The following is a 17903-nucleotide window of genomic DNA, read 5'->3' as shown; positions in this document are numbered from 1 at the left end:
ACACCACACGATCCATCGTCTACAGCTAAGCTCTGCAATACAACCGCATTTGCTCCAACCCCTCAGACAGAGACAAACACCTACAAGATCTCTGTCAAGCTTTCTTACAACTACAATACCCACCTGCGGAAGTAAAGAAACAGATTGATAGAGCCAGAAGAGTTCCCAGAAGTTACCTACTACAGGACAGGCCTAACAAAGAAAATAACAGATCGCCACTAGCCCCCAACTAAAACCCCTCAACTAAAACCCCTCCAACGCATTATTAAGGATCTACAACCTATCCTAAAGGATGACCCAACACTCTCACAAATCTTGGGAGACAGGCCAGTCCTTGCCTACAGACAGCCCCGCAACCTGAAGCAAATACTCACCAACAACCACATACCACACAACAGAACCACTAACCCAGGAACTTATCCTTGCAACAAAGCCCCTTGCCAACTGTGCCCACATATCTATTCAGGGGACACCATCACAGGGCCTAATAACATCAGCCACACTATCAGAGGCTCGTTCACCTGCACATCCACCAATGTGATATATGCCATCATGTGCCAGCAATGCCCCTCTGCCATTTACATTGGTCAAACTGGACAGTCTCTACGTAAAAGAATAAATGGACACAAATCAGATGTCAAGAATTATAACATTCATAAACCAGTCGGAGAACACTTCAATCTCTCTGGTCACGCAATCACAGACATGAAGGTCGCTATCTTAAAACAAAAAAACTTCAAATCCAGACTCCAGCGAGAAACTGCTGAATTGGAATTCATTTGCAAATTGGATACTATCAATTTAGGCTTAAATAGAGACTGGGAGTGGCTAAGTCATTATGCAAGGTAGCCTATTTCCCCTTGTTTTTTCCTACCCCCCCCCCCAGATGTTCTGGTTTAACTTGGATTTAAACTTGGAGAGTGGTCAGTTTGAATGAGCTATTACCAGCAGGAGAGTGAGTTTGTGTGTGTATGGGGGTGGGAGGGTGTGTGAGAAAACCTGGATTTGTGCTGGAAATGGCCCACCTTGATTATCATGCACATTGTAGGGAGAATGGTCACTTTGGATGAGCTATTACCAGCAGGATAGTGAGTTTGTGTGTGTGGTTTTTGGGAGGGGGATGAGGGGGTGAGAGAACCTGGATTTGTGCAGGAAATGGCCCAACTTGATTATCATGCACATTGTGTAAAGAGTTGTCACTTTGGATGGGCTATCACCAGCAGGAGAGTGAATTTGTGTGGGGGGGTGGAGGGTGAGAAAACCTGGATTTGTGCTGGAAATGGCCCAACCTGATGATCACTTTAGATAAGCTATTACCAGCAGGACAGTGGGGTGGGAGGAGGTATTGTTTCATATTCTCTGTGTGTATATAAAGTCTGCTGCAGTTTCCACGGTATGCATCCGATGAAGTGAGCTGTAGCTCACGAAAGCTCATGCTCAAATAAATTGGTTAGTCTCTAAGGTGCCACAAGTACTCCTTTTCTTTTTGTATAAACTATGTAATTTACAAGGATCTGGGTTTCGAATTATACAACTTGGACTGGACTTCAGTCAATGAGTTCTTGCCTTGTTTCTGCTTCTCAGTAATTAATGCACTCAGGAACTGACCTTGGCATAGTTCATCCGGATGAGAAATGAGCTGTGTTTTGAAAACGGGTTCTTAAAACGTGGCAGGAGCTTATCCCAGTATAAGATGATAATTCTTGTAATGGATGTCTAGTGAATAAGGAGGGTGTTTGTCACTTCAGCAATCTTTGCCAAGTTGAGGTCAAAGAAATTGCTGTGTTGCCTCAAATGTAAGCACCTTCCTTCATATGCTTCATGTGTTATAATTTTCTGGACCAGTTGTGGCGTTACCAGAGAAGAGGGGTCTGAGTCAAAAATGTCAGTCAGATATGGAGCTGGGGTGAAATTTCCAAAAGTGACTTAGGAGTCCAAGTCCCATTTTCAAAAGTGACTTAGGCACTTATGGACCTTGTTGACTTGCAGTGAGACGTAGGCTTTGAAGTGCCCAAGTCACCTTTGAAAATGTAAACTAGGTTCCTAAATCACCTGGGTGCTTTTGAAAATTTTACTCCTGGACTTCTCCAAAGTTCAGTGGCGGGTTGGCTCCAGGGTTTAGATTTAAGCCTGTCTCTATGTATATATTTAAACTTTTTGATTTGGTCAGTTAAAACCATGCTGTACAGAATATACAATAATGTCCACACTATACCTAGTTTGCTGAGATTTTAGATGTTAAGATATATGAGATTCTGGGACATGCATAAAATGCTCCATAGGAGCAATAACCCTATCCTTTCCTTAGAAAGATTCCCCGTTAGTTCACAAAAGCAGTATTCTCCATTTCATATTTGTATTGCATTAAGACTTCACTACTTTTTAATAAGGTCATATTCCTTGCCTGTGTGTCCAATATTACCAGTTTACACTATATTCTAGTGCTTCGGGAATTTCCTATTCCAAGCCACTTACTGTACTATAAGTAAGAATTTCCACAGAAGCTCTGCTAGTGATAGGTATTTTAAGATATAATTGCATCACGCTGATTTACTGTGATGGCTGAGATTAATTTGATCTATTTAGGTAGCCTAGGGAGGTTGTGGAATCTCTTTCATTGAAAGTGTTTAAGAATAGGTTAAAGAAACATTATCAGGGATGATCTAGGTGTGCTTAATCCCCTCTCAGCAAATGGGGATGGACTAGATGACCCCTTGAGTTCCCTTCCAGATTCAATGATTCTCACATTGATTTTACTGCAAATGCTCTCATGGGAAAGAACATGTTATTGGGAAATTAGTGGCTAAGTAACTCTTGCTTTACTGGGTGTTTTCTAAGCATTTTGCTGAGACCTTTCAGTAACCATGGGTGCCATCTTGGGAATTTTAAGGTTTAAATTGAAACACCCCAAATTGAAAAGTTTTCAGCTGAAAATGAGAACGTTCAGTTTTGAGATTTAAAGTCTACATTTTCTCTGGAAAATTTAGGCAAACATTTTTTTTCACTCTCAAATATATTTTCCTCCAAAAAACAAAACTTCCAACCAATTTTAGTGTTAATGTTACCAGCTGTTTCAAGAAAAACAAAGAGTCCTGAGCTTGACAAGTAAAACTAGATTAATTTCACCCTTAGAAATGAAAAACAATGAAATAGATTACAATGTGGTTTCACTGTGTGTAAGTCAAGGCAGAATTATTCCTCCCTGAATTTTGATATCTAGATATCAGTAATCTACCATACTAGTATTTTTTCTAAATCTAAACGTAAAACTTTGGACAGCAGGAAACAAATGAAAATAAAAGCTATTTGAAGCATGCAACATTATTTTCAAATGCTTCTCTTTTTTTCATAATCATTTTATTTCATTTTTTGACAGATGATGATAATGAAGAGGAGAGTGAGATAAGTGAGGATACAGGTGTGTGAAAATGTTTGTCAAAAACATACTTCTGCACATTATAAAACAGTTTGAGAAACATCTTAAAATTAATCAAATGACCATGGTGAACCTTCTTTCTAGGTACTATAGTCATCATCCATTGTAGCCCACTGGTTTGTAATTATGTTTCTTATTAACAACTAGTTTGAACACAAATGGGAACTAATTATGGTTCCACAGTTTAGTTATTTTACTAAGGTGTGAATGCAGAGCAACCCTTGGGGACTTGCATTTGCACATTTGCAGTCACTGATTCTCTGTGTTCGTGCGTGTGTGTGTAGTCATTGACTGCTCTGTGTGTGTGTGTCTGTGTGTGTGTGATACTTCTGAGTTGGCAGGACATTTATGGTATTTTGGCCTTCTGAGTTTACTACATGTATGAATAATTATTGTTCTCTGCCTACTGCATTGGATGGAGCTTTTATAAATACTAATATGTATGGTATTGTGTTTGATGTACAAAATATACACATGCAAAAGCACACAGTGGCCACTAAAAATTCAGCACTTGCTGACAGGTATCGTACTGTTGTATTTTTGATACCATGATTATTTTCTATTCTGACCTTTCCAAAAAACTGTGATATCTCCAATTTCACTTTTTATTGGAACCAATACATATGTATTTTTATTAGCTATATTGTTTAGAATTTTTTTGGATTCTTTCATATATAAATTAAATTGAATTTTTAAAATATTTAATAGTAGAAATTAAAAATAAAATTTCCACTTTATAGCAAGAATAAGACTTAGTATCAGTTCTTTTGTCTTGCTTCCTTTGTAACTCCATTAAATTAAATGAAGTTACCACATGGGTTACACTGCAAATCACCACAGATTTAGGTCATTTGAGTGGTACATTTTGCGGCATATCTGCTCCTGTGTGGATTTCAAGCACAGGGTGGCGATGGGGTACCACATATTCAGTACCTTATGTTGCTTCATGCCCCATCACTGAGTTATATTTTGAGAATTAGATGTTGGATGCGCTATTAATACTTGTGTGGCCAAAGTTTAGTATCCTTCATATATCCTTTAGCAGTAGAGAGCGATGCCATTTTGACCCATTAATGTAAGAACTTAATATTAGTAAGGGACATTTGCATAAATGTCATAAACAGATGACTTCTGCGTTAAGGGGAGAGCTCTGTTTATGGTAATTTAGGCACCAGGCTGAAGAGTGTCTGCTCTTAAATGCTTTGTGGGGAAAGTTGATTAATCTGTGTTTAAATAAGGTTGCAACTGCTATTTGCCACTTTCAGTTGTTAATGAATAATCATTTTTCATTCCACTTGACTTCATGAGGTCATGACTCCTGCAGACAGAATCAGTAGCTGAAGCCAATATTGATGATCCCGAACTGCTGAGCCATTCAGATATAATCTGGACTCAAAAGCTCATCTTTAGGTTGTTTCTCTAATGTTTCAGCCTTAAAAACTTCTGGGATTCCTGGAGTGTGCAGTAGCAGGCGATCTCATGTGAGCTCTTTCGATCTGGAGACTCAGTTCTAATTAAACACAGTTGCTAAAGCTGGTAGAAAAAATTCAGATCCTCACTTAGGGCCTGATCTAGTGTCCGCTGAAGTCGGTGGGAATATGTTCACTGACTTCAATGGACACTAGATCAGGCCTTTAGAGCAGCTGCTGGACTCAGCCATAAGTAAGGAATAGCAGATGGCCAAATGTGTAGTTTATGGGGAGATGAACATGCTGAGAGTGTATTCTCTGTCTTATGTCTCCACCACTCAGGAGTGTGCATATCTTATTACATTTAGAAACTCTGTTCTTCATAATTTTTTTTTAAGTAAACAGGGGGATGTTTTGATTGCATGTGTCTCAGATGATCTCCAGTGATACCTGCTGATAACACTATATTAAGCGTAACTGGCACTGATGAGCATTACTGTGAGTTATGACACTGGACAAGAGTATCTCCAGTACCTTAGGAAACAATATTTTTATTTTAAAAATAACCTATTCTTAAAGGAAACACTCAAAACCAGTCCTCTAATGGCATTTAATTAGTATTTTTTAGATGATCAGTTTATTTTTCAGGATGCAGCCTCTTGTAATAGCTGTTAGCATACTGTTATGTTCAACTCAAAGTGCTCTGATGTTATCATATTTCATACAATCTGCTGTTAGAATGGCTGAGTCAAAAGGGCAGCTACAGATTTTTGTAGTTCAGTATCTGATATGTCCTTTATCTGAGAATTATATCTTGCACTTGCAGAGGGAAAGACTAAATGATCAGATAGATTTTGTCCATCTTTAACTTACGTGATTTAATACTGCAGTGCCATGAGGCTGGTCATTTTATACCACATTAATGAAACATTATTGTAAATCTTCAGTTTTGGATTACCTGGTTTTTGTACACTTATGTTTTCAGACCTATAGGAAGGCAAAAATACCTCTTATGCTACCACAGTTATGCTCAATGATGGCATATGCAAATTGTGCAGCCATGTGCTATTATGGGAAGCATGGTTTTATAAATACATATTCCAACACTGTAGGGTTTGTTCCACGGTATGCATCCGATGAAGTGAGCTGTAGTTCATGAAAGCTCATGCTCAGATAAATTGGTTAGTCTCTAAGGTGCCACAAGTACTCCTTTTCTTATAACCAAAGTTAATTTCCTTAATATTAGGGAGGGATCAAAAACACACAAACAAGCCTCCCCCTTTGTTCAATTTTCAAAACCTCTTTAGACCTGTCACTAACTATAAGTGTCCTGCTCTCCTTCAGCTGTGAAAATCTACCCAACCTAACCACACCCCTGCTCTAGCTACCAAAGCAATTGGATCTTATCCCAGTGATAAGCGCCTTGCCTACCATGTTTCCTGTCAACCCTTCTGTTACATACCCAAAGTAAGTGTCCTACCAATTATCCCATCTCTCCACCAAGGGTGCAACCTGCCTAGTCCCACCCAGCATCAGAAACCTTCCCTACCCAAGATGGTAGACCCAATATTCCCCACACACACTCGCTTTGAAACCTTTCTGTAAACTAGCCCACATGAACATAAACTACCAGATTGTACATTCTGATATATACGTGTGCGTATGTCAGGGCACTTCATCTTAGAGGAGAGCTTTTTCTCTGACTGAGAGGAAAATGTCAGGCACTTGTCACTGAGCAGGATTTATGAATGTTTTGGGAGTTTGGAATGGCCTCCTTTACGTGGCACATTTGCCTTGTGGGTTTGACCCATGGAGAATAGCCATTCCCCAAATATATTGTGAGTAAATACCATTTTGCATGAATGCTCACAAATAATAAAGGGTACAAAAGTGGTTAAATTGAACAGCCATTCAGAACTCGAATAAATGGTTGTAAGCACTGTTTTTTGCCATTCTTGCCAGCTCTGTTCATGATACATGTATGTCTCTGCAGAACTGAAAGGGTTAAGATTTATTTCTTGGCCATACACAAATACACATTTTTGAAGCTTACAAAAATCCCTTTCTGACTTTGGAGTGAGGGAAAATCTACTCGTCTGCTAGAAAGCAATGAAATTGTGTTTGAAATCGCATTCTCCTGAGATGGTTCCTCCACATTCTTTTTGTGAGCATTTTAAGATTCTTTCAGTAATGGAGAAACATTGTTCCATTGGCAATAGTAACTGTTCTAACTTCTCCCAATGCAAGCACCGTCATCCCCCCACCCCCATCTTAGTGCAGTCAATTAAGACATTAGATATATTTTCTGATGTATTCAGAGACTCTAGGAAGACCAAGCCATGTTATACATGGATACTTAACACTAAAACTTGATTGGCATTTGATTTTTGAAACTAGAGGAAGCCTCACAGATCGATTAGATGATAACTTCATCTTCAGAGGGGAGACTGGTGTTTGAAATATTCATATTGATTTGGTCTCCTAGAGTGAAGCATTGCCAAGCCAAAAAGGGAAAAGAGCAGCTATCATATGGGGGCATTAGAGCCAGACAGGCCCTGCATCAATATAGTTAATTATAAATACTCAATTTCTTTTAAAGAATGGCAGAGGGGACAGCAATCAATCTTTAAAGTCTGACAGCTTCTATTCTTTGTACTAATAACATGTGTTGAACATGACCATTGCTTCTGACTGACTCTGTGTTGAATAGCTGAGTTGTTTTAATCCCTGATATTTATTCCCTGTGGTTGAGTCTGCATGTCCACCAGCCAGGGAAGAGAGAAGTTGATTTTAGCGCTCAACGGATCTTAATTTCATATCTTCTTTTCAAAATCTAGTATTAAAATTTCCAATGTAGTTGATCACATCTGCTGGCATGTAACACAGTCTTCTGTCAAGTGGTTAACCTTTAGAAAGGAAAGGTCCAGTTCCTGAGACCAAGCAAATCTGGGGGTGTTTTCATATTTCAGTAAATTGATGAATACAAGAGTCCCCTATAATGTGAAGATATAGAAACAATCACCAATTTGAGGTTTTGTTGAATTAACTATTAGTGTTAATTCCCTAAAATTGTATTTAATACAGGTCTTCATTTTATAATGTTTCCAAGTACTGTGGGCTTCTACTGCCTGTAACTTACAGTCTGACTCAGAATTTGGTGAGTCTTATTGCTACATTTAAGTATGGTATGCTGCAGAAAGAACAATGTCCCAGCTAAGCAGGTGGAGAGATTTCTCCCCTTCCCCTGGCTTCTTGGTGAGGCCAAGGGCTTGGTGAGGGCCAAGTGGGACTGTAAACACCCAGCCAAATCCTGGCTACTTCTCAGGGGTAACAAATCACAAATCCTGACTAATGGGTAGAGAAGTGCAAGCTTTCCCCCACAACCTGGCTGCTTGCAGTTTGGAGGTTTGTTCTCTTACTCCTGGCTGCATGTGGCTAAATAGAGTCTGAACTCTCTCCAATTTATCAACATCCTTAAATTGTGGGCACCAGAACTGGACACAATATTCCAGCAGTGGTTGCACCAGTGCCAAACATAGAGGGAAAATAACCTCTCTACTCCTACTCAAGGTTCCCTTGTTTATGCATCCCAGGATCTCACCAGCCCTTTTGGCCACAGCACTTTCCTGGGAGCTCATGTTCAGCTGATTATCCACCATGCCCCTCAAATCTTTTTCAGAGTCACTGCTTCCAAAGATAGGACCCCCATCCTATAAGTTAGTACAGTGAGATGGAGAGGCTTGATGCATTTATTCACATAGAGCTACACTACTGGTAAGGTGAAATTAGGCTGAGAGTGCATGTGTATTATTAGTTTCTAAAAAGTCTCCTTTTTTCTATTGACAAGCCACACTAACAATCAGTTTACACTTCTGTGTCTATCTCTGCAAGGAAAAGAACTCAAAACTTCCTTTTTTTTTAAAAAAAAGCAACAACCTAGGGGCCAGATTTTCAATACAAATCAGCACTCAACAGCTCCCGTTAGGCACCTAAATGAAATGGCCAGATTTCCAAAAGGGCTCAGCACCTCTGGAGAACAACATGAGCTGCTGAGCGCTGAGCCCTTTTTGAAAATCTAATCATTTCATTTAGGTGCATAAATGGGAGCTGAACTCTTAAGACAGTCCAGCACCATTTATGGGTGCCGAGTACTCTTAAAGTCTGACCCGGTCTCCAGCAGTCACTTGGTGCACTATATTAAGGTCAGCAGACATGACAAGCCATTCTGGATACGTCTACACAGCAGTTAAACACGTGTGAATGGCCCAGCTCAGCTGATTCTGGCTTGCAGGGCTATAACATTGCTGTGTAGACATTCGGGATTCAGCTGGAGCGTGATCATCTACACACCAATTTTACAGCCCTGCGAGCCCAAGTTCTCCAAGCCCAAGACAGCTGACCCAGGCCAGTCACAGCCGTGCCACGTGTCTTTTATTTCAGTGCTAGACATACCCTAAGCTGTTGTTATATCAAGTCTTCATAATTTTTGAAGCTTAATCAACTCATTTTAAGTCCTCTGCACGCTAGCTCTCAACTACTATAAGTGAGTCCAGCAAACCACATTTAATCTCTTCCCTTCTTGCTGTTGTATTATGGAAGTGGGAAGAAAAAAATTGGAAGACTTCTTCAACTCTGAACAATCTTATTTGAAGGAACCCTCTCTCAATTAACTTCAAACTTGATATCAAGCTTTTACCTCTGCCTCACATCCATACTGCCAATTTTTAGGTCAATATTCCTTTGTTAGTGGATTTTGGCAATGAATGCAAAACCGGGCTGCTAACAGAAATCAGTCTTCTTGAACATATTCCTCCACTAGTCCATAGCCATATGATGCATGTTGCTTAGAAACAACTACAGATTAAAATATTATTAAATGTTATAAATCTGAAGAGTGGGAGAGTGCGAAGGCAGGAATCATTTAAATAAATATGAGCTTTATTCAAGGTTGAGCTATCAACGTCAGCTAAAGTTCCCTTTGAACCCAAACATACCTATTATGGCCCCAAATACAACACATGAGGCAATGCTGAATCTTCAAAATGCAAGTGTAGGCATTCTGCGTTGAAAGGAATGCTGAGATAAAATAATTGCTAAAATAGCCTGCCTATTAATATTTAATAAAATAATATTACTCAAAAATAATATATTTTGTGCTTGCAGAGGGATTGGAACAAAAAGGCCAGTCACCATCTCCCTTGAAGTGCAAAGCAAAGAAATCTGAGAACCTAAAGGATGATGATGAGGGTAGGTGGTATTAAAGTTCTTATTCATTGATCTTCATTTTTAAATTATGCAGTACACAGTACTTTCATTTTAAAATATCCCTACTATCTATATGGACTATGCATGTGTGGTTTTTTTCCTTGCTAATATAATTTTGGCTCTAGGTCACGGGAATGCAGTTCTAATACAGGTGTGTTTTATGTCAATGTAGATTCAAAATTAAAAATGCTGTTTTCACGTAATACTCTACTTGTTACTGTTCCGGTAATAAGGGAAATTATGGTTGTCTATACTTGTGATATGCTCTGACATTGTGTAACTGATGATGCCAAAAGTAATATACATTGTCCTGGTAATGGGGTCCTCGATGGGCTGCGAAGCCTAGTGGTTAGCATGCACTCAGTCATGGGGCAGTGGTAGGGGATCCCAGGCCCGCCCACTCCACCAGGCTCTGATCCTGGTCCCTAGGAAAGTTGGCAGTGTTAGACCTCTGGGGCATGGGGTTCCCACTGAGTTACCATCCCTGGCTCACTTCCTACCATGGCTTCTCTTTGCTTCTGGTCCCAGATGGGGGCGGGGAGAGGAGGAAAAGGAAACCAGTCAGTCAGCCCCAGCCAGGCTCAGCTTACAGTCCTGGTATTTCAGGGAGGCGTCTCTGGCCCCAGTTGGCAAGAGCCTTCCGGATAGGTCTGTACTCCTCTCCAGCCTTCTGAACCGTGTTGCTCCCTTTTCAACCCTGTCTCCGGTTGGAGCATGCTCTCCAGGGTTGGAGGGGTGGAGCTATCTGGATCCAGTACTGTCCTTTAACCCCTTCCGTCCCAGTGTAGGGTTTGTATACCCCATCACAGTTCTGTTGGGTTAACTGTTCAGATAAGTGCACTATCTACCAAAATATTTCCTTTTCCTTTTTGGAAGAGAATTTAGTATATATATATATTTACACATTAATCATGCAGATAAAGCCCCAGTTCAGAAAAGCCCTTATGTAAGTGCTTAAGTCCATCCCTATTCAGGGAAGCACTTAAGCATGTGCTTAGAGTTAAACTCTTCTGTGCTTTCTTGAGCAGGATTGTGTTCCTGAACTGTAGCCTATAGGGGGAAGTTAGTCCATGTGTGCAGAGGTACCACAGTCTATGGTACTGAAGTGATGCCATTCTAACATTGGATCAAAGTGCAATAATTTTAGGTGGACTGACATCTCATTCACAGAGCTTTCCCACTGAAGACCTTCATGCCGTAAAGATTCAAAGATTTATAATGTAATCGATTTTCATATTGCAGATTCCCATGTTGTTTTGGGATGTGCTCGTCAGAAGAATGTTTACTTGTTATTGAGTGCCCTCATGGTGAGATAATTAATATGGGAAGCCTTAATCCTTTATTTCCATGATAGTTTCTTATCACAGGATCCCTTTGACCCAACATTCCCAAGATGACATGTTTCACTCTCCACCTAACCCAATTACTACATGATCTTCATCACTCCGACTTAGTGCTCTGAGAAGTGCTCCTAAAGGATGAATCATAAAGCCCAGAAAGATAACATCCTTCACTTTAAGTAACTACCAGTAACATGCTGTCACTGACATCCTGACATGGTTGTTAGTGGCAAGTACTTAAAGCAATGGTTGTCATCACCTTGGAGGTGTGGAGGGGTCCAAGAAATCTTTTCCTAACTGGCCTTCTTTCTCATTAACCATATAATAATGTATTGAGGCCACCTAAAAATGCTGTAGCAATTTCATGTCTAGAGGAGAGAACCTTCACGATGCCAAAATAAATGCATCCATTTGGATACAGGCTGACTGCTTTGAAAGATCATAGAGAATTGAAGCTTGATGTTATTTTCCCTAATGAGGCTAAACAATAATATATATTACGGTATGTTTTTGCTTGGGAAGTGACTAGAACTTAGCATAAAAATAAAGAAGAAGTTGGATGTTGTAAACCCCTGTTTTTCCCTTTCATTGGAAAGAGAGATGTTAATATTCCTTTAACTGCTTTTGTGCTGTACCAGATGAGACCTTCCATTTTTACTATTCTTGTCAATGTTTCTTCATGACCTACAGTTCACTTTGTGGAACACAAATAAATGCATTGAAAGAGTGAAGTAAATAGCATGGCAGGAGAATGATTATATTACCCTGGAACTGTAGAATGTCTGAACTACTTGAATTTGATGCTGTTCCGTGGCTTTTGCTGATGCAGAATTGAGGCCTGTAACACATAATCACTGCTGCAAAATTTAATCTATTTGGTGATGGAATTCTCTTTTCCTTAGGCAGAAATCAGGTTGTAATGCATAAAGGCTGAAAGTCTAAATTTATACTCAAGAGTCCTTGTGATGGAAAAAAGTAATTAAAGCATCCACAGAGGGGGAAGGGCAGAGCGAGAGAGAGAGAGAGAGACTCTGGATCAGGTTTCTGTAGAATTACCTTTGCCTCAGTTTAAAAGAGATGTCAAATAGTTTAGGCCCCCGATACTGAATTCCTAAAAACTTGCAAAGTGGCCAGATTGTAATGTAACACCCTGTGAGCCCTTTCAATTTAAGTAACTAGGATTTGCACACATTTGTCTGAGAACAGAGTTTAGCCATAAACTAATGATCTAATTACTACCTAGAATGTTGTTTCTAATTAATTAAAAGAAATCTTATGGCAAGCCTTGCAGATGAACAAAGCTGTGAATATGTGGCATGATCCAGGATTGTGCATATGCATAGCTCTGTTTATATACTGCACACTCATTAGAGGGAAATATTATTTCTCCAAGCTGGCATCACCAGTAATAATAATAATAATAATAATAATGAACTACAGAAACCACAAGAAGAGTCTCTGTAAATTTCAAGTTCTGTAGGATTTTGTACTGTACTAACAGTGTCCATTTAAAATAAAGGTGGGAATATGTAGCGAGGCCAATGTTTTCTCTTTTAACAGCATACTGACTCTACCCTGAATGCACATCCCCAGATGGCAACCTGTAATACTAATCCACTGAGCTCAGTAATATTTTTCTACACTGTGCCCAGCTGCTTCACTGGTTTGAGATAATGTAGTAGTACCTTTTCAGTACATCTAAAATCTCTCCAGAAGGTCATGGGAAATTGATTCCTGTATCGTTACCCCCTCTGCAATGAAGGAATGTCAAATAAATGGCTGTTTGTAGGGAGTTTCTTTTCTAGTAAGCTAAAATATACACTTGGCATGCTAATGAAAGTAATTTTATACTGAACCACTAAAGTATTAATGGTCTCTCTTTTTATGGTAGTAAAAGTATTGTTTTATGTATTTGAACCATTGAGAGAGAAGCAAGTGTGAACTGCATAGCAGATTTTTCTATCAGCCATTTATTACATTGTGTATGTGTTATAACGTAGTATAGAACTTTATTTGGGAGTGCAGGAATAGACGGGGCACTCTTTATTCTTGAACTCCCTAGAGCATTTCACCTATTGCATTTGCAAATGTCCTGTTTATATTTTATATATATATAAAAATCTTTTTTTTTTTTTTTACAATTGCAGTGAGGGGTAAAATCAGCCAGTTGTAATTTTTACTTTACCATCACTCAAATGCACTGAGAGATTGGCAGTCTAAAAAAATTGAAGTATGAAAAACAGGTTTGCCACTACAAAAAGTGGTATTTCCTATCTTGGTGGCTTGATAAATGTAAGATATTTTTAAAGTGACATTGTAGACAGCCAAGACAATGAAAATCAAAATGCCCCAAAAGACATGGGAGTCTTTTTGCTTTATTTATGTATTTGGAATTAACTAAATCTTAAAGATATGCCTATTCAAAGCTATAGGTACTCTTTGCCTCCATTAAAAACACAATATAAAAATACTTAGGTAAAACAACAGCACATGAAACATACGTATCACAAGTCAGCACACGTTACTCCCATCACTCTCTTTTCCACACAGCAAAACCAAGAACTCCCCTGTGTCTCCTTTCTAGCTCTTCTATTGGACTTATGTACACTGAGTAATAAGGACGAAATAATAGATGCTTCTGGTATGGCAAGGAGGAAGAGCTGTTGCTCATCAGTTCCATCGGGAATCTCTAGCCAAAAACAGAGCCAAACCACTGAAGAGCAGCCTCATTCACTCCCACCAAGGACCTCAGCTGTATGACCGTGATCTCATAATATCAAAGACAACTGATAGATCTAATGGCATCATCATGAACACCTGATCTTTCTCCATTACCAGGAGTAGATAATTAAGCCATGCAAGAAGAGCCAATTTGGTGCCTTACCCAGGTCAGAATCCTGATTACACAGAGGATTTGAAGGCATACGGGAGCTCTGAGAGTTGTCCTGCTGCAGCCTATTCCATAATCTTTATCAAAAACTAAAGATTAGATACTGTTTGATAGATGGGCAGACTGTTAGCATCAAGAGATGATAATTTGAAGCCTAAACCCCATGTAAGGAGACAGCTTGTCTGTGGGAATTGTGCATCTTGGATACATTCTTTCTGTTTTCTCTACACCTGGCTGACAAGGAAAACTGTTTGATGGATGATCCAAGTCACAAGGGTAAAGATGTACACAAATCGTAGTAAAAACACTAGGTTGAGGAGAGTTCCTTTGCCTGATGAGGTAATCTGACTATAGACATCATAGCTTTCAAGTCCAACATCATATGTCTGAAATACTGTTCAAAAGTGGGCAGGGACCTTGGCTCACTGATGGATGGAAGTTCTTGCCTCATTCAGACAAAGCCAAGTGTATGTGTCACCTGTGTGTTCTCTTTTGCTTTGCGTGTACAGGAAGTTGAGAGTTGAAGTGCATCTAATTTTGATAGCTCTTTTGGCTCAGGAGGTCTGGCAAATAGATCATGTTTTTCTAGAAAGAGATTTTTCCAGAGACAAAGCTTTTATCTCCATCAGGAGAACATTTATTACACCCACATCTATAGTCAGTGGTCTCTCAGTTAGGGAGTAACGACTCACATTTGCCTTATTCCTAGTATCTGGTAGAACTGTATCTGGTTAGAGATGAAGTCTGATATATTTTTCCTCTCCTGGTCCCTGAGTCAGCAAAGCACTCAAGCACATGCTTAACTTTAAAGATGTGAGTAATCCCATTCCTATTCAACAGGACATGCTTAAGTCCCTGGAAGTAATGGAGGCTTAAGAGCTTTGCTGAATTTTGGCCTTAAAGTCCATCTAGCACCTATTGGTACTTACCATTCTCCAGTAGAGAGACATGGGTAATCATTAATGCTGTTAAGACATTTAAGGATGTGTTTCCAATTCTACGCTCAGTTGGCAGTTTCCCTCCTCCTTAAAATGTGGACCCAATGTTAAGTAGTCTCTCACATTCCCCTTCTGACTAAGTTTCAGGGTGTCCTGAAAATGTATAGAGAATAATTGTTTTGCCCTTTGAGTAGAAAAGTGGTAATTGTATCTCTCTGTCATACCCCACAGGACAGTGATGTTCAGCAACAAACCTGAACTACAGACATGATATATTAAAAATGTTAAATGCAGTGTGTTGCATGTATCCTCAAAAAGAATATTTTAAACTAAGAAAAGATATCATAGAAGAAGATATTTTGGGGATACAAAGCAGAAAATCAGAAAATTATAGGACTGGAAGGGACCGCGAAACATTTCTCCTTAATGTAGAATAGTTATGTTTAAGGGGAAGTTGTTAACCCCTTTCTTCTCTGATTGGGGGCTTGTTACTTCATTTTTATTTTGAAGTCTGCCATCTGTTTTGACTGATTACAGCACTGAGGAAATTAGATGATCTGTTTCCATTTGGCTGGCTAAAAATATTGACAGCGTCTTTTTTTTTCTTCTTCTAAAGTGAACACTTCTTGAAAGATTCTTTGTGTTTTGGTGGCTGCTAGTATTTCATTAAATTGCTGCATCCCACAGTGTTACAATGTAAAGACTAATACAGCTTTGAAAATACATCCCATTTTAATCTATGTTGCTAGGCCTGATCATTCCTCCGATGTCTCTCTGAGAACCCTCTTGGGTTTCTTATACACCTGTTATCAGGTAAACAGCTGAGAGTGCTGTTTTCACTATGAATAATTTTTCAGTAGATTTTCCCACTATTGAGATGGTATATGTTGCAAAGTACTAAGTCACTAAAGTGACTCATGTAATGTTGTCAGAGAAGAATTATATACAGTGACATGCCAAGTTACCTCCAGGGTACTCATCTGTCAAGGAAATAATTTCACATTTCTATCCATTATGTGAACAATAAACCACTCTGATTATTCAAACTCAGGGCAGTACAGAGTGGCAGCCCTGGCCCCACTGCTTATGAAATTTTAACACAACAGATTAGTAATATGTACATTTAGTGAATGAGGTCTGGCTCTGTGTGTGTGTGTGTGTTTGTTTAATTAAGCAGGTTATGTTGTTTTCAACATATCTAGTCTCATACATTGCTTTCTTTGAACTTCTCTTCTTCCTGTAACACCTCTGCACCCACATAATTGCATACGCTGTGTATGAGCAATCATAATGTGTTACTGGAGGCTTTATTTGGCTGTGGTTCTGAGAAAAAACCACACACGCTGTGTTTTGCTTAATAGCAGGACATGGTTAACGATGTATTAACTATTTCATCACAATAATACATTGTATTAAATACACATGATTAACAGATCAATCAATACAGTAAACGCAAAACCACTGATCCTGAAGAAACAATCCTGACTGGTTTTGAATTGAATTATCTCTGCCTACCCATCAACCAATCAATCAGAGGCAGCATTCCCTAGAAGGATAGGCGCAGTGTTCAGAATCAAGGTTGCTTGAGTTCTGTTTCCAACTCTGCCATTGCTTTGCTGTTTGCTCTTGATCGAGTCACTTGAACTTTTTTTATTTTTTGCTTAGTTCCTCCATGTGTGAAAGTGAGGTGACCCTAACAACACGTGCACAGCACTATTTTAGATTTTAAGTGCTTTGACAAAGGTTTGTATTATTATTTCCATCATCCAGCTGAGGAAAATGTGAGGTGCTGAGGGGATTTGTGTCACCTCTCCCCATGTGAGCCCTAAAGCCTTGAAGATAAATAAAAAGAATCCAACTATGCAGTATTCCTTTTTAACAGGGGCTCAGTCAACTTGAATTTAATTTGAATGTTTGTGCTGCGTAGTTCTGATTGATTGCCATTGAACTCACCTGAATACGAGTCATTTTACCCGGTGTCCCATATTCAGCATAGGGAAATATGGTCAGCTAAGAATAGACCTCACAAATCACATCTCCTGAGTACCAACCTTCTGCCTTGTCTAGTGAATCATCCTACCAGACCTAACCCTTAGTTATCTCACAAGGCTATTGTGAGGCTCAGTTACTCAAGGCCTGATCCAAAGCCTATTGAGGTCAGTGGGAAACCTCCCAATGACTTCAGTGGCCTTCAATCAGTCCCTTAATGTTTGCTTAGTGCTTTGAATATTTAAAGTACATTACATTATAATTGCTATTTTTACCTTTGAGATAACCTTCCTGCACTACACTATTTTCTCCTTCCCCACAGCACCTTACATTTGCTGACTAAAATGCTACAGGCAAATGAAAAAGGAACAAGGTGCTCCTAGCCAGCACTTAGCAGGCATGGCAAACTGATACCAACATGTTAAATTCTGGCTCTGCACTGAGGTAAATTGTTAGAACAGTGAGCAGGGAATATGTCTCATAACTGCCTTAAACAATAACTGGAGCTAATTCTTTCCTAACCCCTGTTAAAGTTTACCCCATAGGGTTATACACCAGTGGTGATTAAAATTGACCTAAATCATAATTTAATTAAAGAAATTAAAATGCAGATTGAAAATGTTCAGTAACCTTAGG

At 39.2% G+C, this 17903-nt stretch overlaps 1 protein-coding gene across 3 annotated transcripts in view; it reads left to right on the top strand.

Moving 5' to 3' along the window:
- Positions 1-17903, top strand: part of MACROD2 (mono-ADP ribosylhydrolase 2) — a 1326034-nt gene that overhangs the window by 1216845 nt on the left and 91286 nt on the right. For 2 of the 3 annotated variants that reach the window (XM_084624011.1, XM_084624009.1), the window contains exons 10-11: positions 3377-3418; positions 10009-10092. In XM_084624011.1, coding sequence (XP_084480137.1) covers positions 3377-3418; positions 10009-10092 — 126 coding nt within the window. The remainder of the gene's footprint in view (positions 1-3376; positions 3419-10008; positions 10093-17903) is intronic. The other variant, XM_084624010.1, reaches the window with a different exon arrangement.

Source organism: Lepidochelys olivacea, assembly GCF_965140295.1.
Source record: "Lepidochelys olivacea isolate rLepOli2 genome assembly, chromosome: 3".
Taxonomy (NCBI): Eukaryota; Metazoa; Chordata; order Testudines; family Cheloniidae; genus Lepidochelys; species Lepidochelys olivacea.
This window is presented reverse-complemented; position numbering and strand designations above follow the sequence as displayed.